Source organism: Neodiprion pinetum, chromosome 4, assembly GCF_021155775.2.
Source record: "Neodiprion pinetum isolate iyNeoPine1 chromosome 4, iyNeoPine1.2, whole genome shotgun sequence".
NCBI lineage: Eukaryota > Metazoa > Arthropoda > Insecta > Hymenoptera > Diprionidae > Neodiprion > Neodiprion pinetum.
Window position 1 is genome coordinate 21,768,945 of NC_060235.2, and position 27,012 is coordinate 21,795,956.

Consider the following 27,012-nt stretch of genomic DNA (forward strand, 5'->3'; position numbering starts at 1 on the left):
GACGTAAATTGATATTACGATTGATGCAAGCAACAAGAAAAATGTTATTCACGATACTTCATGAATTAAAAAAGATGTATAAAAGTGGAAAATCAACTGAGCGCGATCTTCTACATAACGTAGAACGCTCATCTTTGGACAGAACCTTCTCTTTTAGCCTAAACGAACTTTTTAGGGGGTGGCATGGTGGAAAACCGCAAATGGTTTTTTTTCTGAAACACCCCAGTATATACATATTATATGTATATGAAAAAAATAAGAATTGCGATCTTTCGTGAATAATCTTCGAAAAGTCCGGAAATCTAATATATTTTTTACATGGGTACAATGCAATATATATATATATATATATTTTCTCGAGAAAATTGATCCCCAACAATTTCCCCGAGAAAATTGATCATCATTGTTATTACTTTTTTGGGGTGTATAAGTCTGCCGTGGATGAATAATAAAACAAAATCAGCCTTTTGAATGAAAAAGGTATTCTTATTATGTTCAATAGCGTGATTTAATTTCATGAGAGACGTTGAAATACGTCCAATTAGTTTGAAATTTATTTCAGAGCTTATTGGAATGAAACTTAATCGGATTTCGCTTTTAGCTGATATTCTTTTTTACCCAGAGTTATGTGATCGAGGTACATCCATAATTATTAATGACGAATTTTTAATTGTGAATGGATACAAAATTGAAGAATTTTTTTATAATCCGTCCGCTGGAAAAGTCACAGAAAAAATTTACACCCCGTGGAGAGAAAGAAGACGGTCTCAGTAGCGGAGTTTTCGATCTATATTTAATAAGGGACGGACTGTTGTCAAATTCAGTGATATACACAAGACGTGACCCCATCTTTCGCCCTTTCACCCCCGCGATTGCCGTTGATATTACGACTCAATTTCCACCCCCGAGTTACAGAAATATCTCTTTTCAAGCTTATATTTTCATTATTGTTGTTGTTGTTATTGTCATTATTATTACTATCGTGCAACACCCGCTGTCGCGAGAATTCCTTTTGCATGTCACACGGTTGGCTTTTTCAACGTTACCCAGAAATCCCAACCCCTTCGATTTCCAATTTTCGAACACCCGCTGCCATGCGCCCCGTGATCGCGAGTATCAACCGATAATTAGATGTTATTAGACGTCGTTAACAGTGCCAATTGGAACTCAAGGTTTAACGATTATCACACGATTCGAAAAAGCTTGACGTAAAAAAGTCTCTAATTTTTATCTCTTATTTTTTCTTAAAATTTTTTTATATACCCTCCACGTAGTTTTTTTTATCCCCTCAAGTTTCGATGCGGTCGAATAATGTTCGTGAATCGTTTTTGAAATCTAAATTGTTCAGTTGCAGAATGAACAATCCGCAATAAATTAATCCTAAGTTTACTCAAATAAGTCCGAGTTTCGCGTTCACTCTCTAATTTTGATACAGTCATCCTTTTCCTAAAATTCTTTACATATTATTTTCAGGGGGTAAATACGAACCCTCGATATTCGAGGACGCCTACACGGTTCACATGAATTTGACGATCAGATCGGTGGGTCCGTCGGATTTCGGAGCTTACAAATGCGTTTCGAAAAATTCACTCGGCGATACCGACGGAAGCATCAAACTTTACGGTGAGTTTTCTCAAGCTTCGTTTCTTTTTTATCTCGCAAAGTTAAAATTGATCAATTACACCCAATCGATATGGATCAATTTTTCAAATTCCTATTCAATCCTGTCTGGTTAATTGCAATTACTCTTCATCATGACGATGTTAATTATTTTTTTCCTTCTGTTATTTTCTTCTCGTAACAGAAATTCCTTCGAGTTCCGGTTCCCGTTCAACTTACGGCAACGGGACGAAGTACAAAGGTGAGCTCGATTTTTAGTCTATAGGAAAACCGAAAAATCAGTCGCCATATATATATATATATATATATATGTTTGTTTTTTTGTCTCTTCCTACTCTATGAACGGATCAGCTGATCTTTCATTAATTTCGGACTTATCAATTCGCTGCTCTTTTGTTCCCGACAATGATTCAAAGCCGCTTATATCTGCATAATACAGTTATATTTTAACCCACGTATCGCAAACTCACAATTATATCTTCTTCTATCAGCAAAGGGTGATGCGGGGTTGAAGTTTAAATTCGATAACTTGAAACGCGGGAATAATTAATCCCGTCTGACAGTTCGAGAGAAATCGAATCACGATTAACGATTCTTAGCACATGGTTATAATACCTATCCGCCCAACTAGGTATCTGGCTCAAACATATTATCCACGTATGTATTATATATATATATATATATATATATATATATATATATGTATGTATCTACATTGTACATACAAACCCCTAATCCTCGTCCCCGATCAGCCTGACGGAAAATAAACTGCCGAACGCGGTACGGTGCAAAATTAAACCCGTCGATTCTTAGAAAATAATTATCTGCCTTTAATTACTATTTCATGATAGTATGATGCCATTTTTTTTTTCGTACATTGCAGTTGTTCGAAATTGCAAGCGGGTGTTTCATTTCCTCTTTTTTTTTATTTATATGAATATTTATTGTAGCTACGTTTTGGTAATTTCGATATATTTTTGTAGTGAAAAACTCCGGACGCTTTTTCTCGTTGGCATTGGTCAATTTACAAAATTTGAAAACTCGGCAAATAGTGTAACAATTAATATACGGGTATTAAAAATTTGGGCAGAACGTGACTGAACTATCCATTTCATTAAATTATTTCAGAGGAAGAAGATAGATGAAGCTTTCTACGAAGGAAAGTAGAAATGATCGAACAGAGAGACGTATGGCGATTAGAGAGAACGTTGCAGACAATTTACTCTAATATACGAAGATCGACAAGAAGTCGATTTCGTTTCGGAAGTGGGAATTATAATCGGAATGAATAAATCGATTCTCATGCATGCAATAACCTGTATATGTATTATCATTCTCGCAAACTAAAAGCTTTTTAATGCAAAGCCGATTGCCAAGCTCATTCCGGGATAAATAGAGAGACAGAGAGAGAGAGAGAGAGAGAGAGAAAAGCGCATCAATTTCGTCTCTGACTTTTTTCCCAATTGCATTTTTCCTTCGTTTTCGCCATTTTATTCTGCATTATTCAGGGCAAATTCGATGGATTATACAAACGTTACGCTGGTTGAAGTAACTGCACGAATCTGTACGTTTGCCGAGGGGGAAAATGGGGCTCGCAATTAATCTTCGTTCGGTTTGCGTCGTATATACGTCTACGTTTATATAGTTTGAAACAGTTTATCGGGTGGGGGGCTGAATCCTGTGCGCAAATTCCTGCAGGATACGGACGACTAATCGCTAAAACGACAAACTATCTCCACCACTTCGTGAATTCACTGTAACTATCGGAGTTTGCTGTTGATTTGTCGTTCACGGGTTAATCTTATTGTTTTTTCTCTCCTTTTTTCTTTATTCCACAAAGAGGTTCGTTAACCAAAAATCAATTTCATTACGAGATATAATCGCACGTTGATTATTTATAGAATTATTATATTCTTAAGCTGCAAACATCCAATGCATCGTAAGAAAAAACTTGGATATCGGTCGATGGTTAATTAAGTATCGTTCATATTCGTTTCATACGATTGTTCATTTTATTCAGAATTAAACACTATCTTCTACGAATCGTAAAGATGGAAGAAAAAAAAAAAAAAACTTCAAGACACACACACACACACACACGGAAAAGCAGTTTTCCAGGAAACGTGTGAATAATCGTGTGGAATAAGCGAATACTTCGATAAGTTCAAAATCTCAGGTGATAGTATTTACAAATCTCTCGGTAAACTTATTCGGTCAATTTGAGGTATGATGTAAATGATTAAAAAGAAAATTACGTTCAAACGTTCAAAAAACTGAAAGAAGCTTTGTAATTGGACAAGAAAAATTGTTCAAAAAGTTAGTTTCTTTTTTTTTTGTTTTCACTTCGATCGCGCAATCGTTTCCTCTTCCCTATACGTGCATTTATACATATACGATATGTGTACATAGATACCGAGCATCGAAGCTTCGGGTATATAACCGGCATTTATTTGTGAAGCTTTTACCGTGAGCGGACTCGACATACGTGTCCGAAATAACCGTATAACCTGGTTTCTTCAGAAAACGCAGCTCTATATATATATATATATATGTGTGTGTGTGCGCGTGTGTATGTATATATATATATAGCGTATTATATGAGCATCGCGAGCTTGAAGCTTTGCACGGGGTTCACAAAGAAAAGTCCATCGCGACCCGTTCCTCTGTTATTGCGCATAGAAGGGCGGGTCCCTTTCAAATCCTTGTGCAGACTACTTTGCCGCATTTTTTTCTATCTCGTTTTTTTGTTTCGCTTGATTTCTTTGAAGCTTTTTCAAACCTGGCAGAGAAACTCTTAGGATTTCACTGACCGTGAGTATTTTCTTCCCGTACGAAACATTTCTCATCGTTTATCGATTTTTCTTTTTCCCACTCGTCGGAAAGTCGAATTCTTCGCTTCACTAAAATTCATGCCTCGTTTTTTTTTCAAATTACAGGAAATAAGAAATATAAAATAATAAAAAGATGAGGATTAATTTCTTCCGAATTCTATCACTGCAATTTTATCCTTCTGATTATTATTTTTTCCCAACAACAACAACAACAGCAGTGCGGTAGAAAGAGAGTGGAGAACAAATGTGTGTTATTTGCCGCGTTGAAAACGGAGATAAATGATGTACTGTCCACTGTGTTTTATATACATACACATACACATACATATACATATGTATATATGACGAGGCAGAATGGGATTGATGATCCATGCAGGGTGAAAATGGGATGAGAGGATGATGAACTTCGTCATCGTGAAATTACGCGACGAGTTTCATTATGCGAATAAGTCTTTTTGACTCACACTTGTATATATATATATAAAGTATAAAGGGGCAGCAATTTATGTACCGTATGCGTATATAAGTACATAGACGGTGTAAAATTTTGTCGAGATAATTGTCCTTCGGGGATTGCTTAACGCGTCTGTCTTCTCCGCTTCGTTGTCTATCTCCAACCGAGCGAATAAAGAAAATTAGGAGGGGGAAATATAATAACAAAGCGAAAAATCGTTGTTCGCTTGTAATTTAGCTTGGCGATTTATTTTTCACATTCACATTTTGCCTCGTATGGTTTGATGAAATTTTTTGTTTTTCTTTTTCTATACGCCGTGCTCTCGCGAACGAACGATCGATTGGTTAGCAAAGATCGAAACTGAAATGCGAAGCGTCAAAAGGTTGAAGGAAGAAAGAAGAGAAAGAAAAAGAGGAAATAGTTTGAAGGTTTCGTTTCTACAGGTCTTAAATATTCACGTGTATGCAATGTAGGTATGATTTTTCACAGAGAGACAGAATGTAACGAAGTAGATGTGAAAAAAAAAAAAAAAACAGAGAGAAAGAGCTGCTGAGGGGATGGGAAAGTGGGACGATGAAAGACAGGATTAAAAGGAAAGAGCTGCAAACAGGGAGTTTAATTAAAGCGAAAAAGAAACGTTTGTGCAGATTTCTACAGAATATGCGGCTTAACTCGCGTTATGAAAATAACGGGTCCGAATACGAGGCGGAAATTGCGGTAAATAAACGATATTAAAGAATGGAAAGTATCGCGGTATTAATTCGCACATTGCGAATCTCAGTCAAGAGATGCGGAAATGACGAAGAAAAATTATTCGAAGAAAAAATCCACCTGAACGTTATTAAAAAAGACAGTTCAATAATCGAGAATTTGTCAAATAATAGGGAGGAAATAATATTCACAAATATCTTCAATTCTACGATAACAAAGACTAGTTTGCGAAGTAAATATTCCGTCTTGTAAATTACATGTTATTTCGATTTAAAATCCGCGATAAAGAATCGATTCCGACGTAGGAAAAAAAAAGCCAGGGTATGAAATTTGATCATAATTTGTGCACAAAATGAAGAAAAGTTTCTTTCCAAAATTCCAAAACGAGGGTTTAATTTTCGTATCGGAGTTCAAGAAATAATATCGCGACAAAATTTGGAAAATTGAATTGCGATGTCGTTGAGGAATTGCAGGGCAATGAAAAACAATTTAGCCCAAACACGTTCAGTTCCACTTTCATGAAATTTCGTTGATCCATATTCTGACGGATGGCTCGACAGATCGACAGTGTCTGCAGCACTGCATATTCGACGCGCACTGCAATATCCATAATATATTCGCAACAGTTGCATACGTATCAATATGCCGTATCGGTTTTCAATCGCTTCCACGACGAGACACGCTGCTGCAATCCACGCGTGCGTTTTCCTACGTATGTGCGAATCCGTGTGTTCTCGGTATTTGATCTTGACACGGCTTTGCCGGATATGAAATCCGCCCTGTTTGAGCAGATCGACGATACAGGCACGCAATTCTAACCGATATCCGTTATACTGACAGAATCAATCCGCGTTCGGAACAACCGATGTTGGGTAAATAAGGGAGATGTGGATCGATTTTTACCGATCGATCGATCCATTGGGAAGTATTCAAATTTAGGGAAATTATGATGGGCGGAGAAAATCGTCCGATCTGCGAATTGGATCAATGAAAAGGTTGATCTGCCGTTCGTGTGAAAACAAAATTTGCCAATTTTCAGTTTTATTAATATCATTGAAAATCCATCTTTCAATTTGTCTCGCTTCGCACGGTTTCATATTTATATGCAGTATGTTCTTCTTGTTTTAGGAAAAATGGGTAAAAATTATGGCAACAATTACGTAGACGGGGATCCGAATGTTCTGAAAAAAATAGGTAAGCATCGTGTCTTTGTTCTTGTTCTTGTTTTTTTTTTTCTTATATCAGATTCATTCAGATATTGAGAGTAGATCGAATCGATTGGACAAAGTTTGGCAACTTCGGAATATATAGATGAAAAAGGAGAAAAAAAAAAAGAAATTGAAGAATCAATTATGGCTCATAAGTATAATGAATTCAAAGTCAATTTGCAAAAAGAAAACGAAAAAAACCGTCTACTGCGTTGCATTAAAGAGAGATTTTTGCGATACAATTCAATCGAGTAAATATTGTTTTGTAATCATTTCTCCAGCTCCGATTTCACCCGTTTTTTATTTTTCTTGCACTGATTCAAGTTTTTAGGGAAAAAATGACTTACGACTTATGCTTGCCAATTTCTTTTCCGCTCTTTCGTCGATTATTATTGTCCCTCGTAGAAAATCAAACATTTCGATTCGCATTTTGCAGACCTGAAGCTGCGAGGTCGTAAGGAAAATGGAAGGGATGACGACGAGGATTATGACGAGACTTCGGGGGCGGATTCTCGCGGTCGAATGTCAGCGACTTCGACGCTGTTTTCGTCGCTGATTTTTGCCATTTTGAGCCAACGCAGATTATTTGGAGATTTGCAAACGCAGTTGCTTCCTGCCTGAGAAACATTAGGAATATAGAGAAAAGTAATAAAGGCTTTTAGTTGCCTTCGTTTTTACTTTCACCTCGTTCAACCGACACAGAAACGTCGCAATATATATTCTCAAAATATGTATCTATTGTAATCGCACGGATCGAAACGCGAGTAGAACAAGTATTTTCGGTATAATCAGTTGAATATATGACGCGTAGGTAAATCACACGAAACACACGCAAGAACACGTTGTAGGTATTTGGAAATAGACCATTTCCATGCTGGAGATACGCTTGTATAATGTAATAATTATGTAAATACTAATAATAATGATAATAATAATAATAACAACAACAACAATAACATTATCATATACCATTGTATAATATATAAAGACAGCAAAAATTTTCACTATAGCGCCGTTATTCAATGATTCCTTTGGACTATACATAATATATATATATATGCGCTCATCAAAATTAGCAACGTTCCATTTGTCACGTTATCGTCGTTTGAAACTTTATTGGCATTGATACGTTTTAAAAAAAGACGACAAACGCTTCTACTTTATTTATCGCGTTTATACAAAATATCCGATCAGAACATTTTTCACCTCGGTTTTTAGACTGATTTATTATTATACGATCTTTCTTATATTCATTTAATCGGTCATTCATATTGTACATATACATGTATGTAGATTTATTAAATTACACACATTTTTAACCGTTTTACACACTGAAAAAGAACGAATGAAAAATGTCGTCGCGTTAAATTTTTCAACTCGCATTTCATGCCTATAATTTTTCTCAGTGACAAAAGAATGAAGTTCAAAACACGCATTTGTTTTTTTTTTTTTTTGTCTCGTCTATCAGAGTATAATAAGCAGTAGGAAGTTGAAGTAGAGAGGTTTAAAGGTGAGAGAAAAAAGTAATCGTCTTGCGCCTAGAAAATGTCGCATAAATTTAATGATAATAAAAGAGGGAGAGAATAGTTGAATAGAAAGAAAAATGAAAGAGAAAATAGGTATGGAGAAAAACAAAAATATCGCGAGATGGTTTTACCAACCGACACTCTGTATTACTGGGGATAATTATAAATATAGCCACAAATTGACCAGCATTGTGTATCATATAAATGAAATCATGCAGAAGAAAAAAAAAAAAAAAAAATAGAAAAATGAAAAAAAGAAAAAAAAAAGAATATAGTTAATTACTCGAGTAAATAAATAAGATAAAATTAGGCGCCATAATAGAAGTGCGAATGGTAAAGCGTGATGCGAGAAATGTACGTTGATGATATTATATAATAATAATAATAATATATACCGTTAACTGCCGTGTGATTTTTACCTTGAGAAAGTGCAGAGCTTGTCTAATTATATTTATTATACATTACCTAATATAGCATAATATCTTACCTGTAATAATTAGTTAAGTGTATTAAATATGTAAGGCATCGATTATAACTAACAAGTTGCATTGTACCGTAATTATTTCGTTCATGGTTTCACAAAATGCGTGATAACGAAAAGCTGAAAGGCAAGAAAAGAATTGGCAAGAAGGAGTCTTTTTCTTTTAGAAGAATAAGAGCAATTAAACAATACCGAATGATCGTGCAAATTAAGTTTGAAAAAAGGAAGAAAGTGAAATCTAAAATTGATTTGATATGAAAGAAAAAAAAAAAAAAAACAATATTTTGTCTTTGATCAATTATCGAAGTGAAACGCGACAAGACCACAAAAGGAGAGAAAAATATTTTCAAAGTTGTTGAAAATTTGACAAATATATAATATAACAATGACGAGTAAAAATAATGAAAACATCATTGATATACCAATTTCACCAGACTAAAATGTCGAGTATTTTATACGCTGGATTATTGTTGTGAGATTTTGAAGAAGTGAAGAAAAAAAAAAAAAAAAAAATTAAGAAAACAGAGAAACAAAGAAATCATACAATACATAATATATATTAACAATAACACGGCGTTAATAGCGCGAAAATGTAAAGCTTTCGAGGATTAATTAGTTTTACAACATAATATAATTATACGATAGGGTTATTTATTTAAGACGGATACGCTATGCATTATATTTGTACAAGTAACAGAGGTGAAGTTTGTAAATAAAGAGAAAGAAGTTGAAAAACGAAGCTAAAACAGAGATCGAAAAGAAACGGTGATCAGATCGTTTGAATCGCAAAATATTAACGAAGAGAGTAACTTTTTTTTTTTTATTTCACAAAACGCATGAAACCACTCTCTAAAAAAAAAAAGCTCAACGCTCTAGGGAGAAATAAAACGATCACTGGAGGCGAGAGATCGAGCTTTTGATGGGCTTTTTCAATTCTCAGTGGCTTGTAAAGACGGGGATTTTTTCTGGGGTGTCGAGCCTAATGGAAAGCTCATGATACCCATTCCGAATTCAGAATGGCTGCGAAGTTTCGCTACGCTAATAATAACACTCCTACAATATCCCATCTTCCCCGGAATTTTTGTTTCCCTTTTTTTTCACAGGAAGTAAAACATCGTTCGCGAAATCAGCCGACCGTTTTTTCATGTGTAGCCACTTCTTCTGTCTCATTTCCACAAACACAGGGATCAGAAACGAGAAAGAAACTTTGAGCTTTTTTAAATTCATTTGGAAACTGCGTTTTCTTCACATGCTGAGTCGAAATTGTCATATTGTACAAAAATAATCAGACGTGAATCGGTATAATTCATTCCGTCATAATTCTCACTTGTATGAAAGCAAAGATTTCTTACGATTACCGTTCGCACCTAATATCGGTAATCGAACGTAAATCGCGATGCAACTGCGAAGTCGAACAATGGTTGACGATTCGTTTTTAACATCGGGAAAATCCATCACCGATACGTTGTTGTTAAATTGAATGCTGAATTCACTTTCATCCAGCAGCCGAATATCATTTCACTCTCTGACAAGCTAAAAAATGTAGCTTAAAAAGTTTCAGAACACTTTCAGGCACTCGTTGGTCCTCCGTTTACACCCATTTGTGCCATTGCCGTACCTTGCAGGAGTTCCCGGAGAATTTTAACCCGCGGTTGATCAATATTTACTCGTTCAGCACCGCGTGCACGACGATATATTCCGAGTACCAATACTAGATAACGACGTTAAATTGCATAGCACGACGCCACCGCATCCAGTCTACTAATGGAAGTAAACTTCGTAATGTATTCCCTGTATGGTTTACGGGTCGAGCTCATTTCGGTTCTGCAAAATCGACGAATTCGTACGGAAATCTGTTTTCTCATCGCCGTATATATATATATATATATATATATATATCGTATTGTAATGTTCTGAAAACGAATTGTCACCCGTTGTTCGATTTCGGAATTGTATCCCGATTCGTGTTCGATTACTGGGAACCGTAAGAAATATTTCGTCTCACACAAGTGAGAGTTACAGCGGAATGAACTATACCGATGGTCTTGTTAATGCGTTGGACTAAAAGAGTCGAGTTGACTGCTGCAAGTTTATGGGTTTCAGGTTTCTTCGAATTAAACTATGAACTATAACTAATTGAATGCGCTGGTGCTTAATTGTACCAAAAACGATATTTGAAATTGAAAATGTGCTTTTTTTCTATATTTTTTCAGGCAGAATATTTTTCAAGGAATTCAGGTCGCATTCCAAAAATTCGAAACACGGCGGTAATGAATTTTGAAGTTTTCCGTCGTTGTGAAAAAGAATTTTAACGACAGCATTAGAAAAAAATCATTTCATAACGCGTTGCGATTATCGAAGCGAATTTGATGATCGATTCTCTGCGGAGATTCGTCTCTTGAGAAAAAAATTGACGCGCGTATTAAATGATAAAAAATTGCAGGATTGAAAAAAATTTTCATCGCACCCCATTTCTTCACTTGACTATTTTGAAATTCTTCTCATTTACTTTTGTTAAATAATTTTCCAGTTTCCATTCGTTTCTTCGTTCTTTAATTTTGTTTCTTCCGTCGAGTTTGCAGCAAAGAAAAACGAAAAAAAAGGAATAAATAAAAATGAGACAAGCAAAAAATCGTAAATGAGGGTAATTTAAGGTGGACAATTTTATAGCGTATAGCTCGGGCAAGAATATCTTGGGGCCAACAAATTACACCGTATAAAGTCGGAGACCGCAGCGTCGGTTGGTTTTTTACTCTCCGCAGTGCGGAGTAAGGTAACAATTTCGTAACTAATTTGAAGCGTTACTCTTCCGCGGTACAGTTGCACTCGTAACAACGTCGAAGGCGTTACTTCAACTGATTTCTCACTTGAATCCTGCGCACTCGACTTTTACGGGGTTAGCATTTAACGGAGAAATTATATGACGTCGTGAATTTATGCCTTTCGCCTGTCCCGAAAACACGCGATTGCGATTCTCGTCCGGAATCATAAGCGGGGAATTTTTATTCTTTCATTTGTCATTGCTCAATGAAATGAAAATTGCAATTGACGATTAGAACTATACATTTATACATATATAATATAGAATAAAACAACACGTTATATACAATATTATATGTATAATGTATTATCGTACACAAAGGTATTATTACTATTTTATTATCATTAATTTTATTTTTGTTATATTTATTATTATTATTATCATCATCATGAAATCATTATCGTTATATATTTTACAATGTTACGTTACATGTTTTTCTTATTGTTGCATAATTTATGCTTCATCCATATGTTACGTAATATGTTACATGCATTGTACCGCATTTGTCGGTAAAATATGTATCATTGCATCGTTTCAATCAAATGATTTCAAATAATGCGGCGATCATTTTCAAATCTACATTCTATATGATACAAATTATATTATTATTTCACTTGGACATGAGATTTATCTTACAGATTAGCGTATATAGATTTTCATTAACTATATATAATAATAATTGTATTATTTCATACGGAAAGTGAATTCGATCAAGCTCTTCGTTTTACCACATTCAATTATTATTATCTATTGTATAAAATTTTTATTCAGAGAAAATGATAAACTCAAAATCACAATTAATATATGTATCTGATTTTTTATATATACACATTATATCGTTATTGCGAATAGATAGATTCATCATCGCTTTTTCGTATCACTCTGACATTTTTTTTCGTCGTCTTCTTCTCTCTTTAACCGCTTAATTCGCTTGCCACGCTTACTTTCTACTCATATGTATTACCGCGTATATAATTAGCACTGCTACTATATATACACAGCGTTTTAAACAACTAGTTGTTAGACTAACTAATGCTTATTTAGGTGTGCATACAGATATATATATATATATATACTTTAAACTTTGTTATATTTACATCCGTAATCCTGCTCTCACGATTTTTTAAAATATTAATATAATATAATATTCAATTTTATTGCGAAAAAAGAGGTTTCAACAGCCCGGAAAAATTGCGACTCAAAAAATCAACCACAATTTCACCATTTCGAGCGGAGAAAATGGAATTTTTTTTATAATCGACAGTAAACATCGTGTTGTTCATTATTTTCGTCTTCAATTATATTCTCTGCATTTTTTTTTGGTTTCTTACGCTCAGTTCTTTCTTTGTTTCATATTTTTAATACTTTTCTTCCGTGTAATTTTCTTACTACAAATATATCCTGTTACATCTATTTCATGATCGTTATAATATACGGGTCAAATATGTAGGATTGTGATCTATCTATAACCGTAATTCTATTTCACGCTATATATATTCACATGCGGATATACATTACATTACATTGCTATGACGGGTGTATAATAATCAATATTTACATGTACCTTGGCAAATCATCGGGTGATTCGCTCGAAAATCATTTATACAATTCTCGGTTTTGGAATAATGATTACAGAAAAAAACGTAGTTTTAAGAATTGAAATCATTTTGTAGTCGCAGTTGCGTTAATTGATTGATTTTCTATCATCTCGTTCGTACGATATAAGATTGTTGAAGCTGCGCGACGAGGCAAGAGTCGAGGAAATAAAATAATCAAGTACAAGTGATCAAACCGAATACTCCATACTTGATTGCATAAATCAGGTTCTAATTATCGACTTTAATTAATCAGTTCGACTGTTTCGCGTATACGTATTTGCCGAAGTTGCGACGCTCATATCGAATTTTTACTGACAAGAAAATCAGAATAGCTTGATGCGAAAATTATACAATCGTCAAATATTGCTGAGAGAATTGGATGTTCATTGCATAAGATGAGAAAAAATGAATTCCCGAATTATCAATTCTTCGTGTTTGTCTTTTTTTCCACTTTCATATTTTCTTTTGAATGTACGGAAGTTTGGCGAGTATTCGTTTTAAATTTTTCATTCTTATTTCGCTTTTAACTTTGATTCGTCTTTTTGTTTCGTCGCGGAATTTTTTTTTTCTCTTTCTTTCTTCTTTATTACTAATTTCCTGTCGGGGACGACGATGATTACGTCATCACCGCGGACATCATCGCCAGGACAACCACCGCCTGGAGGGTTTCGACGGTTCCCAAAATCGCTGCGCTTCTCGACGACATTGACTGAGCAGTGTTCTCGTCTCGGGGTGCAGATCCTTCGGATCCTCCGCCGCCCGAATCCTCGTGTCGATCCCGAAGCCGGATATCTAGGGGTGAAATTAATAAGGGGGTTCATTCGCAAAGGGTCGATAATTTTTATGGATTTTATTGCACACAGATAACTGGACAGATTTTACAATTTTGGGATTTTTACGATTTCACTCTACGATGGCTGATTTTTACTGAGAACGCGCTATTTTCCACAACACTCATATTTTACAATATTGCACCGATCTTCATTGTGATCAACTTATGGCAACACCGAATGGTCGACTGAAAGAAAAACAGCAATATTGTTTCAATGAGATTTTAGAAAATAGTCTTCTTCTTGCATTAAAGGAGGCATTCTAGAATGAAATCGAACGAATCAACTAGATTTTAAAGAATTTTCAAGTGATTTCAAACGAAGCATCGACACCTAATCAAGCCTTTGTGTAAAATTCTAGTTCTTTATGTTTTTCTATTCTGAGAAAGATCTTCGCGGGGTTACGGTTACAATAATCTGGTAAATACTCAAGGTACGATAATCTCGTAATAGAATTGATAAAAAGTATCGATTTTACCCAATTTCTGATTTCATTCAGCGTTCGATTTAATTTCTTTCATCAGGCAATGGATAATCAGAGACAATCTGAAGTTCATGACGAAGAGAATACCGTTAAAAAATTCTGAAAGTAGTTAATCCGTATTTATTTTCAAACGATTACAATAAAAATGGATTCGAATTAAGCGAAGAATGAAATTAGACGGACAATCAATTTCGCAAGTATAGAGTTTGCGATAAATAATTTTTTTTTCTTATTGTTATTTCGTGTTTTTTTTTCTTATTTCCTTCTCCACCTTCTCACCTCTGTCCTTGTTCGCCGCGGGTTGCGAGGGGTCGATAATTTCGCCGGTGATTTCATTGGGTCGGGATATTTCTGGACTCGGACGAGTCTTCTGTCTCGTTCTTTGCTTTTTCTCCACCGCTAGGATGAAAATATTATTCGATTAAAATATTGGGAGGGGCAAAAATTTACAATAAGATGAAGAAGGAAAAAGCTCACCCTTGCTGACGACTGGAATTGGCGTCGTCGTTGATTTTTGCTTCGGGGTTGTCGGGTTCGGTATTTCTGCAGCGAGAAACGCCGATTGTACGTATTTAAAAGTAATCGCGCGTTCATTGATTCGAAAAATGCGATGTAACGCAGAAGTTGAAAGAATCAATGAGAGGTAAGAATAAGATAAATTATTACACTTCCGAGGATAACTCACCGTACAATTTTATGCTGCCATCCGTGTCGCCAAGCGAGTTTTTCGATATGCATTTGTAAGATCCGTAATCGTTTACCGACACATATTTTATCGTCAATTTCATCGTTACTTTGTACTCCTTGTCGTGTAGTACCGGCTCATATTTATCACCTGAAACAAAATTACCCGATACTCTTACGAAAAGGTTTGAAAGAAAAGAAAAAGAAATAAAATTATAAACGGTCGATAGAAAAGTACGGAACAAAATTAAAAATTTGAATTTCTATCAAGCAACTGCAACGGCTGAATAATTTTTGCAATAATTATAGACACATCTGAATAATTCCACTTGGATAGTTTTGTAGTTTGCTCTCAGTCCCCGATGTCTTTTCCCCTCCGCACATTCTCGTCGCTATTATGAAAGTGGTTAAATTGTAATTTTCGCTTCCGCCAAGTATTAAAGAAATTTTCACAGGAGCTTATACATTCTCTGTACCGTCTGCCGGAGAATAAAAGCTCCGTGAAAAGCTTCGAATCACGCCTAGGAGATGGCGTAGCAGATTCAACAAAAGATGAGACAAAATTGCGAAACTTGTTCCTTTTTTTCTCTGCGGTCCAAGGACCGGCGTAAATCGGCAAAAAATATCAAACCCTGATAAATTACTATTTTTTACAATAAAACAATGTTTCATTACTCATTTCATAATCCTTCAGCATCAGTTCTCCGCTATGGAGAACAAGAAAGTTTTTATTTCTGGCTGAATCGCTTTCGTTCGTGTTTTATAACTTGCACTTTATTATTGCATGAATTGAAATGAAATCTCTCTCTCTCTCTTTTTATCTTGTTTCACTGAGAAAAAAATAAAATAAATAAATAAAACAATTGAACGGTCGAGTAAAAAAACTTGCAAATCGTAGCGTAGAGAAAAAAAAGCTTTGGCACAGAAAGTTGGTAGAAGTAGAGCGTCGGTTGCATAAAAATCCCTGTGAAAAAGCACTCCTTCATTTATTTAACCCGTTGTTACGGCGATTATTCATGTTTTCAATTATTATCATACATGACGGTTGCTTTTCTTGCTGTCATTATTATTGTTATAACCCTGGTATCTAATAAGCTCGAGTTGAATTATGCTCGACTGCAGGGATATTCATAACGGAAGACGAATAATGCCGTGAAGTAGAAAACGAAACAATTAATACTCGTTGCATGCAGCGGAATCTCAATGCTCCGGTATAACTCCCGGTACATTAGCTACGCTGCTCGAGCCATTATAAGAAAGAACGTACATCTATACAGGTAAGCTCGATTCCGAGTCGAAGAGAATGTTATTTTTGAATTTAACATCCGACGTCACGCTCTCTCAACACAACCGCGTCGTGAACGAATAGAAGTGATAATTAGCAGCTGCAGCTAATTTGCTCGCAGCTTACCGAGTAACGAATCTAAAATCATACGTATTTTTGTTTGTGATCTTTTCTTTTTTCTCTACGTATGAGAGATTTTAATTAACGCACCGACAAAAACTGAAACTTCGAACGGCGACGGAGAGAGAAAGAAGAATTTATGAATTGGTCAAGAAACCAAGAACAACGCATTGATGGTGTTGATTACTTTTGTGGAAACGGCTGCTGCATCGTATCGCTAATTCTCGATAAAAAGTCAACAAGATACATTGAAAGAAACGAGGTTACATTAAAAACTCATTTCTCGATTAACGAAGTGTGTAGATCATATGGGTGAAAAAATGTGTTTGAAAAAAGAATAGGAAGGATTAAAGTAGACCGAGGAAAAACAATGGCGAGAGGAAAGCTCGAAGGGTGAGGAAAAATTGGAGCTTCGAGGTCACGCCATCGTCTCGTTATCGAGCAAGAGGGTGGACGACCGGGATCTCTATATACGCCATGCCGATGTATTTACGACGATGTATTTGCCCCTGAGATATACGGTATCGGGTATAAGCAGCCTTATCGGTACTGCGTTAGGAGTAATAGTGTACCTTATACACGGTGCAGGTCGAACTGTGCGAGATATCCTCGGGCGAAATTCGCAAGTTCCAACCGCGCGAATCAGGTTTTCTGATAACTCCGACGAATATTTATTTTCGTGATAATAAACTGCACGCGTTTTAGCATTCCGTTTTACACGTCCTGTTATAAATATAAATCATGTAGGTAGATAATACTTTTTTTTTTTTTTTTTTTTACCCCATAAAACCCCATAGGAATAGTCGAAACACAATAGAGATTTTTTCAGAACCCCGTACGATTTCAAATTTCTAAAAAATTCCAAGACCAAATCATATGTAGGTAGACAACGCAGCATAAAGCTCAAATCTAGGAATATTCGAAACACCATGAAAAAATCTTTCATAACGTTAAACCCCGTAGAATTCCAAATTTCTCGCTAACTTTACATTCGGTTTTGCGATCCCTGATAAGGAAAAAATTGTTCAGACGCCGTGAGAATTCGGAATTTCTTGTAAACCTTAGGGACCAGGTTTTTCTCACTTGTTTCCTGATTGTAGTTGCGAGTGGAATGGGAGTGAGTTGAATTATTGAGGATGGGGGCAAGGGTTGCGTTGAGGAAACGCGTCGCTTGGCCCCGGTTCTAATTACATCCGTGCCTGCGTGGCCCTAATCACGCGATGTCGTCGGTGTAATTGGCCCCGGTTTAGAGAAAGGGTGCCTCGACTCGTGTACAACTTGCCGCGGAATTCTTATCCCTCATTTCCACCTCCGCTTCGAGCCCCGCGTGTCGTCGGTAAATCGAAACGCGTCGTCTGCCGCTAAAGTTCCCCTAATTTATCAGCGGACGAGTCAATTGCAATTGAATTTAAAGGTAAATAATCAGTTTCGCTTATTTTCGTACGCTACGGAAGTTAAGATCAGAGGCAAGAATTGATGAAATTTCATTCTCACTTTGTCGTATATATGCAAAGAAACTTTTCTCTTTTTCATATTTTCGACATATTGATAAAATTCCAGTGTGTGCAGTGTGAGTGTTAATAAACTGGAGAATTCTTAAGTAGAGAAAAAAAAAATAAATAAATAAATAAAATAAATAAATAAAACAAATGAAAACCGAACAGTATTGATTTTGTTGCTCTTTTTTTCAGCCGAAAAAATATTGAAAATGAAACCTGATGGAAAAAGTAAAAACGGAAAAAATGCCGTTATTTCATTTAATCGATACTGAAATTTTCAGAACTCACCCTTTGTTATTATTTCACCATTTTCCCTGGTCCAATAATTGATGGACTTTGGATAGGCTTCCGAGGTGCATTCGAGGGTCATTTCCTGACCCTGACGAGCCCCTACCAACTGATTCGGGACAGAAATCATCGGCGGGACTGAAATCAGTAAGAATTCTCGTTAGGAGATTGAATGAGACGAAGAAAGTCGCCGGAACGAGAAACGTGTGTCTATAAATACGACGTTTCATCCGAAGACGTTGTTGATTCGTTTTAGAAGAATAAAAAAAAAAAAAAAAAACTAAACGCGCAAAGCGAATCGATTAAGATTGCAAATCGTGTCTGCAACATGCGAAAAAATTCGTTCGTCTTCCAACCGGGATGAAAATGCTGCAAACAAAAAGCACTTCCGCGCCTTAGGTAAATTCTGAAACTTGGAAGTTTACAAAAAAAGAAAGCGAAGGATAACGTGACATACGGAGAAATTAAAAAAATCAATCGGTGACACTCACAGTGCACTATCAGGGAAATCCTCTTGCTCACCGAGGGCGGAACGCCGTTCGATGCGATGCAGAGATAAGCACCCATGTGCAGGCGATTAACCCTCGTGATGTTGTAGAACGGTCCTTCAACCGAAGCGACTGAAAAATATGCGCACGATAAATCGTTTCTATCATTCCTCTTCCAGTTCCACTGTCACAGCCGATTCGGAACGACCGGTTTATCATAAAAGAACGGATCTGGGGATGGGATCGAGTAAAATTGTTTTTGGGCGATGCTCTGAAAAAATGTTTAAAATAAATAATAAATAACGTGGGACAGATTTGTCATATGGATTTTTTCAAATTGCATACTCGTAAAGTGAGTTTTCAGATTTTTTATTTCCGATAGCGTTCGATTTCAGAAAAAATCGTTTTATCAAATGAACCAAAAAATCGAGAACTTATTCCCGAAAAATCGGTCTTGCTTAAAATATAACGAAGAGCGACTCGGGACTTTCATGATTCTTTGTCAGTCTCCTGATACAGTGAATTATTTGAACTGGAAAGTGGTATTTTTATGTCCTATATGATAACCGAGTTTGCATCGGTTTTGTCCAAAATATGAGGAACAGACGCCGACTCGGGATTTTCATAATTTATATTATACACTGATTACTCCCATCATTCGAGATGGGGTTGGAAATACGGTATTCTTATGTTCTTCGGAAATCGATTTCGTATCGATCTTATTTTCAAGAAATTGATCATTTGCCAGAAGATGTCGAGAAAACGACGGTCTTGTGCTTTTAACAAGCCGATAGTTAATACTCTTCCTCCTCTTCTCCCATCACAGTCCCTGAACGAACGAGTCACGAAGTGCCGACGCCTCTGACAGGCGGATAGAAATCGGTTATCCACGACGTTATCAGCCCGTCACGCACGCCGCTTATTAGCCTTCGAGGCTGTTTCCGCATTCTCTCCCATTCTATATACATATATTTTTCGAGTCATCGCGTGCCTGCGTAATTATCGCAATTAATCACCGAGCTCAGCGAGCTCTGATCGCCTATCGTCCGATCCTGCAGGCCGACGGCTTATAACCCGCGCGATAATTGACTTGGACATGTTGTATCTAACTCGGAGAGAAGGGATTGCACAGTGAGAAAAAGATTCAAGATATCCCTCAAATAATTAATTGAAATATTATCATTATTATGATCGCGATCTTCAGTTGCACTCCGATTATTTTCCTTTTTACCTTCGATCGAACGAGGGACTGAAAAATGTTTAATCTCCTTACTCTCGTATACCTGGTTCTAAATTCGCAGCTGTATCGATAAAAGTTAAAATATGTAACGTAAGATGCACCCAATTGTTATGTAACAGAACCCAGGTGAAAATCGAAAAGCGAGAATAAAAATTTTTAAAGGAAGTTACGACAAATTTGAATATGAATATTATCACGCCCATGTGATGAGCGAAAACAGCGATCCAAGTCGGTGCTCCACGCGTGTGGGGCGGGGGGCGGGGGGGGGGGGGGGGGGGGGGGGGGGGGGGGGGAGCGGAGCAGTAAGCGAGCAGCGCGCATGCGCAGAAGAGAAACGAAAAGCGAGCGATTAGCGCGTGAGAAGTGGGGGGCGGCCCCAGTCGAACTCGAGCTGTCACCGCGCGAATTACGCTGCGCATTTCGAGAAACCACAAAGAGAAAATAAAAATTTGGACGTGACGCGAAAGCTAAAACGCGAAAATCTCAATTCGATAATTGAAAGATATAAGGGTCAGATAACGAATACGGGATGGAGAATTACTCGAGTGTCACGCGAATATTAAGTAATAAAGCCTGTTACGGGTGTTGTAAAAATTTTAGGTCATCAGGATCGGGGAGTTTCGTTCGTTTTATCTCCAATCAATCGGGAAGAGTCATTAGGCGAGGCAGTGAAGAGTGAATTCGTGTAATCGGTTTGACGGTGAGCTGCTGCAGCGAGGAATATGATGCGGAATGAAAATGGAACGAGAAGAGCCCGATGCGGGGAAAAAACGGTGTTGAAGAGGCACGCAGGGGTGAAAAATCGCCTTCGTTATGAGGACAAATCGCGTATATACAACTTGGGTATGTGGCTGTTTACATATATATACATGTAAAGGTGCATACGTATATGGAAAGGCCGCGAAGGGTTGTTAGGCATAAAGAAGAAGAAAAGAGAACAAAGAAAATTTTCACTGTGGGTATATTTATAAAAATCGAACAATGAAAACTTTTTAATGAATAATATATAAACTTCCGCTATTTCTTATACTTATATGCATATACATATATTCATGTAAATAAAGGTATATGTATATGCACATATGGTTCAATATTATTAAGGGGGAAGGCCGAAAAAGTGACGGACTTTTAAGAATTTTTTTCAAAGGGTTAACTGATTAATAAACGAATGGGATTGTTGGTACATTTTTTAAGTTTATATTAAATTTCTTTTATATGAATTTTTCTTAGCAAATATTTAAAATTAACAAAGAAATGGGTCTCGACTTCGAGACTAATGAAAAAAATTTCTCCGCCGGGCATTAATATCTCGGTAAAGAGTTATGTGAAAAAAAAAAAAACAACACCGTCTCGTACAATGATAGCTGAATTTGTATTGATGTTTATAAAATTTTGTTGTTTATTTTCGAATAACCCTTCACAGCGATATCAATGCCACGATGGAGGGGAAATTTTTTTATTAGTCGTTAAGTCAAGGCCCATATCTTTATTAATTGTGAATATTTATTAATAAAAATTCATATAAAACAAGTTTAATATGCACCTCATAAAATACCAGCAATCTGAACCCTTTATTAATTATTGTTATCTCTTTTTTAAAAATTCTTAAAAGTCAGTTATTTCTTCGGCCGTTACAGCTGCTTTCCCCTTTATGTCAAAAGCACATTTCTGGAGAGAAATGATCAAAAATTGGCGAGAAAAAAATTAATGTTCGAACAGTTATTATCATAGTAATAAAATAATAAAATCTAATAGTTAAAAATTTGAAAATAACAATAAGTCAATATGTACTCAAATTTAACTGAAACGTACAAGACGCAACAAATTGTTGAAACTTCGGTTCCTGAAATCAATTCATACAAATCATTCCATGCCAGATCAACCTATAATTTCAAACCTGCATATTTTTAATTGTGTTGGACCTTTTTTAAGATGTTAACAGCATCCTTATAACCCCATATTTATTTTTTTAATTTTTCTCCTATCGAATCACTTCTGAGTTACAAAAATTCAAATCTTTCCAAATATTTGCTTTTCTAAAAATTTTCACAAATATCACTTTGAAAAAATCAACTTTGTACTAGACTTAGTTCTTTATACTTCGAATTTTTTAAGCACTCTAGTAATGTTCATCGATTGAAATCTATAAGTACTTGGCTGATTGTGCGTCTTTATGATTTTGGAAGCATTCAAATAAATTAGTTTCACCTATCCTGTAATAAAATTATTTGAGAATTTTTCGCTAATTAAAACAAAGTTGGTTCTTTTAGAAGGTTATTAGAAATAAATTGTAGCTTCAAACTAATCGGTCAAAAGGAATTCGGAGAAAAACGGTTCGAGAGTTTTGAAAATGCTATATAATTATCACCTGAAATTCTTCCAATGAAATGAAAAATAGTTGGGGGTATATATATGAGGCATTCCATGTTAACTCGACGAGCTCCTGACTCTCGTATCTTCTGTCGTCACCGAAATTTTTTGTGACCCTAGTAGGACTCAAAAAAACACGTAAATTAGTTTATCCATTTGTATCCGATCATTTTTGCATAAAATTATTCCACGCTTTGGTCAATCAAAAAATGTTCAAGCTATCCAAACACCTGGAAGAATCTATACGAAACGCAGCATATCTGGTTTCTTTTTCAGATTTTAAAATCGGGACGTTTTTCACGACTTTGAATGGTCACTGCTCGTATCAGTTTTATCAAAAAAAAAAAAGAAGAAAAAATGTTATAAAACGAATCCAAGAGTTCCTGAAGTCGGGATTTCAGAATGGTAAAAAATCCGTGGGTCAAGTTACCTAGTCGAGTTGACATAAACTGTCCCAAGTACATACAATTCTTGAAAATTTGATGCGCGTAATGCTTGCGCTTCGGGATTCGCAGAACGACGATAGAAACCAGCGAAGCGAATTTTCTCCGAAAGCGGAGGCGGGTATCCGAGTTTCGGGGCTTTGCACGTCTGACGATCTTTGCCGGCAGGTAATTTGCGTTATTGCAACGCGGCGGCCGTTCCGGATCCAAGTATTCGCAGACGGGGGCAGCACCGTCGGATGTACAGTGACCCGGGAAAAGCGGGAAAACCGCTTGACCGCCTCCCGTCCGCTCGTCAAAGGGTCAAAGGCTTTCCTCTCCGATTCTGCTCTTAGCTAATTGCCAATAAAAAGAGACCTGCGCTCGTGTTTTACGCTTGCAAACCGCTACCCGCGTTATTCTCCCGCCAAATTTTACATAACCTTATCCCTTGAACAGGAAGTACATTAAATTTTGCCACGCGATTAGAAATGCTTTGGAATTTACTATCTAATTTGTCTTCTATCTCTTATTCTTCCATTTTCATTACTTTGCCACGCGCGGTCTGAAGAAATTTCCCCGTTTTTTTAACTCGCGATTTCGATATAAATTATATCGATAATTTCAGGCTCTCGGGAGGGTAAAAAATAAATGAAAATATTCACTCTCGTAATTACGTAGAACTGATCAGCCCTTTTTTTTTTTTGCTTATCAACTTTTTTTCTTTCTTTGCAACCCTGACGGAAGTAAAATCCTTTCGGAATCCAGGGTAAGAAACTTTAACACGTGTGTGTCTTGAAGAGGTGGGCGAAAGATTGTTGGGATGCTTTGTATCGGCGGGGCTGTTTCGAGGAATCGAAGGGGGCGAAACTAAGCGGAAAAGGAAAACGGAGAGTGAAACACGAGGACAAGAAAATAGAATGAAACAAAGAGATGAGAATAAAAGAAAATTGCGAAACTAGAACTCTGTCTCGAAGTAGTTTCTCGAAACCGAATGATGAAATTAAGCGAGAAGGAAGTAAATGGGAATGGAAAACTTTTCCCCCGTTGACAACGACCGTCGCCTTTGCGATTATCGGTATAGGTATATATATATGTATACATATATACGCTATGCAATATATATGTATCTACCATATAATGTGTGTGTGTGTCACGATGCTTGCGATCGATTTCTTCTCAACACTTTCGCGGCCTTACCGAGTTCCAAATTATTCACAATTTTTTTCAGTTTCATGGAAATCCTTGAGCGCAAGTACGGGTAAAAAAAAAATATTTGACAGCTAAAAATATCGTATCAATCGGCGGAGCAATGAAAGCGAGAGAGAGAGAGAGAGAGAGAGAGAGGAAAAAGAAAATTTTAGCACTCAAAATTTTATAGCAACGGATGCGGAAAAAACGCGGATTTTTATTTCCGTAACGCCCGAGGGAAAGACATTGATTGCAGAATGAGAAGCAACAAGTTCGCGACGTATAAGTCAGAAAAGTGAGGATTAGAACCAGTCGAGGGTAAAGCGAAGAAAAAAAAATGAGGGGGTGAAGGAGGGAGAAAAAGTCAAACACCACGGAGCATACTAAACGATTCGAGTTACTCCGGGTGACTTTATTCTCATATTCTTCGTCATTTTTGCAACAAAGATAGCCGCGACATTGACCCGCGTTCCCGAAGTAACATTTTTTTTTTTATCGATTTCCCTCTTCCATTTTCTTCCGATTTTCTTCCATATATAATACACGTAACGTGTAAATTTTCCTCGAAATTTTTCATACTGCTTTTACTTCCCTCGATCTCGTTTCAACGGGGGCTGGTAATTCATGGTATTAAACCTGTGTGCAGTGCGTATATAAATTATAAGGGCTCGAAATTTATATAAGAACCGTTTTTCATCGTTTGTGACCCTGCAGCAAGTGGAATATCCTTTTTTTTCCCTTTCTTTTCTTCTCCTTCTTCTTTCTGATTATGCGATTTCTGTCTTTCTTTCTCATTACTCGCCTCCCCTTCACCGAACTTCACGTCAAATTTCAAAACCCATTATTTTCCTAGAAAGGGGTGGGGGGTGACTTCGAATTTCACCAGCGAAATGATAAACGGTGTAAAAAAAAAAAAAAAAGAAAAGAAAAACCAACTTCGGCCCTGTATGTCTAAAAACCGTGTAGTTTCGTAGCCGGGACTAAAAAACAAATGTTCTGTCTATCAGTTTTTTTTTTCGACAGCCAGATTATTCAAAAAATCGCGTAAAAACTCGCAGTGAAAAATCTCTCTTTTTCTCTTTGTTTTCAAACCTCTCCGGAATCATTATTCCTAATTTCTATAAGAATTCAAAAAGTGCTGCAACTTGTAGCGGACAAGATATCGATACCGTCGCCGCTTACGTTCAAAAATTGAGAACGAAAATACGACGATAAGTAAAAATTCCATGCACGAGCAAAAATGGGGGCGAGAAAATTCGCCCTCCGGGACGTTTTAGTATTTAACTTTGGGACAGGGGGTTTGTTACAGGTTTTCCGTGTCTCGTAACACTCGCGACGACGGACGACGGAAGAGTCGTAAAATTGTTAATAAGTTTTCTCGAGTCGGTGCAACCAGCAGCAGCACCAGCGATGGAGTTTCGCGTACGGATCGTAAAGCGGCTGCAGTCCTGAAACTCCGTCGTTTCCGACCCTTAAAATAAAGCCACCCTGACCCGAATGCATTCAGTTGAATTATACGAAGGCGCGGAAAATACGTTTATTTTCATTTATGCGTGCACGCTCGTATAGATTGTTTAAATTATGATTAATGATGAAAATTGAATAATGTCATTTTCATTTTTTTTTCGGAATTCGTAAGGTGGAAAGTTTCACAGATTTCGTCTGTAATCCACGAATTTCTTTGTTGTTAGAGGTAAAAAATGAAAACTCGATTTGCGATATGAAAATCTTGACACGTTGCAAATTCATTCAAGATATTATAAATTATTCGAGGTAAGAGTTGAGAATTATTTCTATCGTCTCTGATCGTTTTCGTTATCTTTAGTTGCAATTGAATATTTTCTCAAGTTTTCAAAGTGAAAATTGAAACACTGTACTTACAATTTGGATAGAAAAAATAAACCCTCAAAAATTTCATCACTAATTTGATTTTGTGAAATAATTGAGGCGAAAGTTGGCAAATTCTGTTCTTCTGTTCTCTAAAAATTTACCAGATTAACATTTTCATAGATTTAGTCCTTTCAATTATTCTATGCAAGAAATTTGCATACTATAAATTATCATAACTTATCCTTGATTCTCTTGATTATTTGAGATGGAAATTGAAATACTGTGGTTTTCTATTCTCTTAAAATTTACAAGTTAAAAATTGTCCTAGCAATAACTTGACTCTTTCAATAATTCAATATGTAAATCAAGCAACGGCGTCTCTCTGTAACCTAAAAATTTTCGTCATCCGGATCACGTTCTTCATTCAGTCTTTGAAACTTTCCAAAATGAAAATTTTTAAAATCCGTTATGAATATTTTCTAACTCAGGTTCACGTATGAGTGATTGGAAAGTAAATTGCAGTGAATTATCCGACATAAGTTAAATAAATAAACGCTTTCAAAGATCCCTTGCGTTGTTATCGCTATTTCTTTCATTTCATTTTTCTTTTCAATCGGAGTGCATTCGACTTATCGCACCGCAGGAAATGAGGAGAAAATTCCTGTCAGACAAGAGCTGGTAAAAATCTTTGAAGGTACAAGGTGAATCCTTGTCAGATCCCGTCGTCGGAATCCTGCTCGGAATGGGAAATACCGAATTGGGTTTGACGCAGAGGGGTGGGAAAATATTATGCCTCCTATAGATGTGTATGCATGTATTCAGCGCGGAGTGCTCGTGTCATTTCGAATCCTGATTCAGGATGCGTGGTCCCTTTGTGCCCACGAGGGTTTGGGGGTTTGACTTCGCCCTTCAGGTCGAGCGTACGTGTTGAATTATCCCCGAAACGTTAGTCGTACACCCGGTTTCGAATCAGTACGCGATATTTCTTGTTCCGAATAATATCGCATTTCCATGACGGTTGAATAATGATT

The 27,012-nt window shown here is 36.4% G+C and overlaps 2 protein-coding genes and 1 long non-coding RNA gene across 6 annotated transcripts in view; 2 read left to right on the forward strand and 1 right to left on the reverse strand.

Moving 5' to 3' along the window:
* The window catches only part of LOC124216655 (limbic system-associated membrane protein), a 110,888-nt gene extending 101,481 nt beyond the window's left edge, over positions 1 to 9,407 (forward strand). For 2 of the 4 annotated variants that reach the window (XM_046621453.1, XM_046621455.1), the window contains exons 7-10: positions 1,474 to 1,623; positions 1,805 to 1,861; positions 6,745 to 6,810; positions 7,261 to 9,407. In XM_046621453.1, the coding sequence (XP_046477409.1) occupies positions 1,474 to 1,623; positions 1,805 to 1,861; positions 6,745 to 6,810; positions 7,261 to 7,445 (458 nt within the window). In that variant the 3' untranslated portion in view covers positions 7,446 to 9,407. Of the gene's footprint in view, positions 1 to 1,473; positions 1,624 to 1,804; positions 1,862 to 2,748; positions 2,838 to 6,744; positions 6,811 to 7,260 lie in introns of those variants that run through there. The other 2 variants (XM_046621456.1, XM_069135314.1) reach the window with 2 other exon arrangements.
* A 4,338-nt stretch (positions 9,408 to 13,745) lies between these two features.
* LOC124216532 (lachesin-like) overlaps positions 13,746 to 27,012 on the reverse strand; it is a 108,490-nt gene continuing 95,223 nt past the window's right edge. Inside the window, exons 5-10 of the mRNA XM_046621108.2 lie at positions 18,932 to 19,060; positions 18,441 to 18,578; positions 15,250 to 15,399; positions 15,042 to 15,107; positions 14,844 to 14,963; positions 13,746 to 14,042 (exon numbers count right to left, since the gene is read on the reverse strand). Coding sequence (XP_046477064.1) covers positions 13,867 to 14,042; positions 14,844 to 14,963; positions 15,042 to 15,107; positions 15,250 to 15,399; positions 18,441 to 18,578; positions 18,932 to 19,060 — 779 coding nt within the window. The 3' untranslated portion in view covers positions 13,746 to 13,866. The remainder of the gene's footprint in view (positions 14,043 to 14,843; positions 14,964 to 15,041; positions 15,108 to 15,249; positions 15,400 to 18,440; positions 18,579 to 18,931; positions 19,061 to 27,012) is intronic.
* Positions 20,568 to 27,012, forward strand: part of LOC124216533 (uncharacterized) — a 101,670-nt gene continuing 95,225 nt past the window's right edge. Inside the window, exon 1 of the long non-coding RNA XR_006882628.1 lies at positions 20,568 to 21,011. This is a non-coding gene — a long non-coding RNA (uncharacterized lncRNA). The remainder of the gene's footprint in view (positions 21,012 to 27,012) is intronic.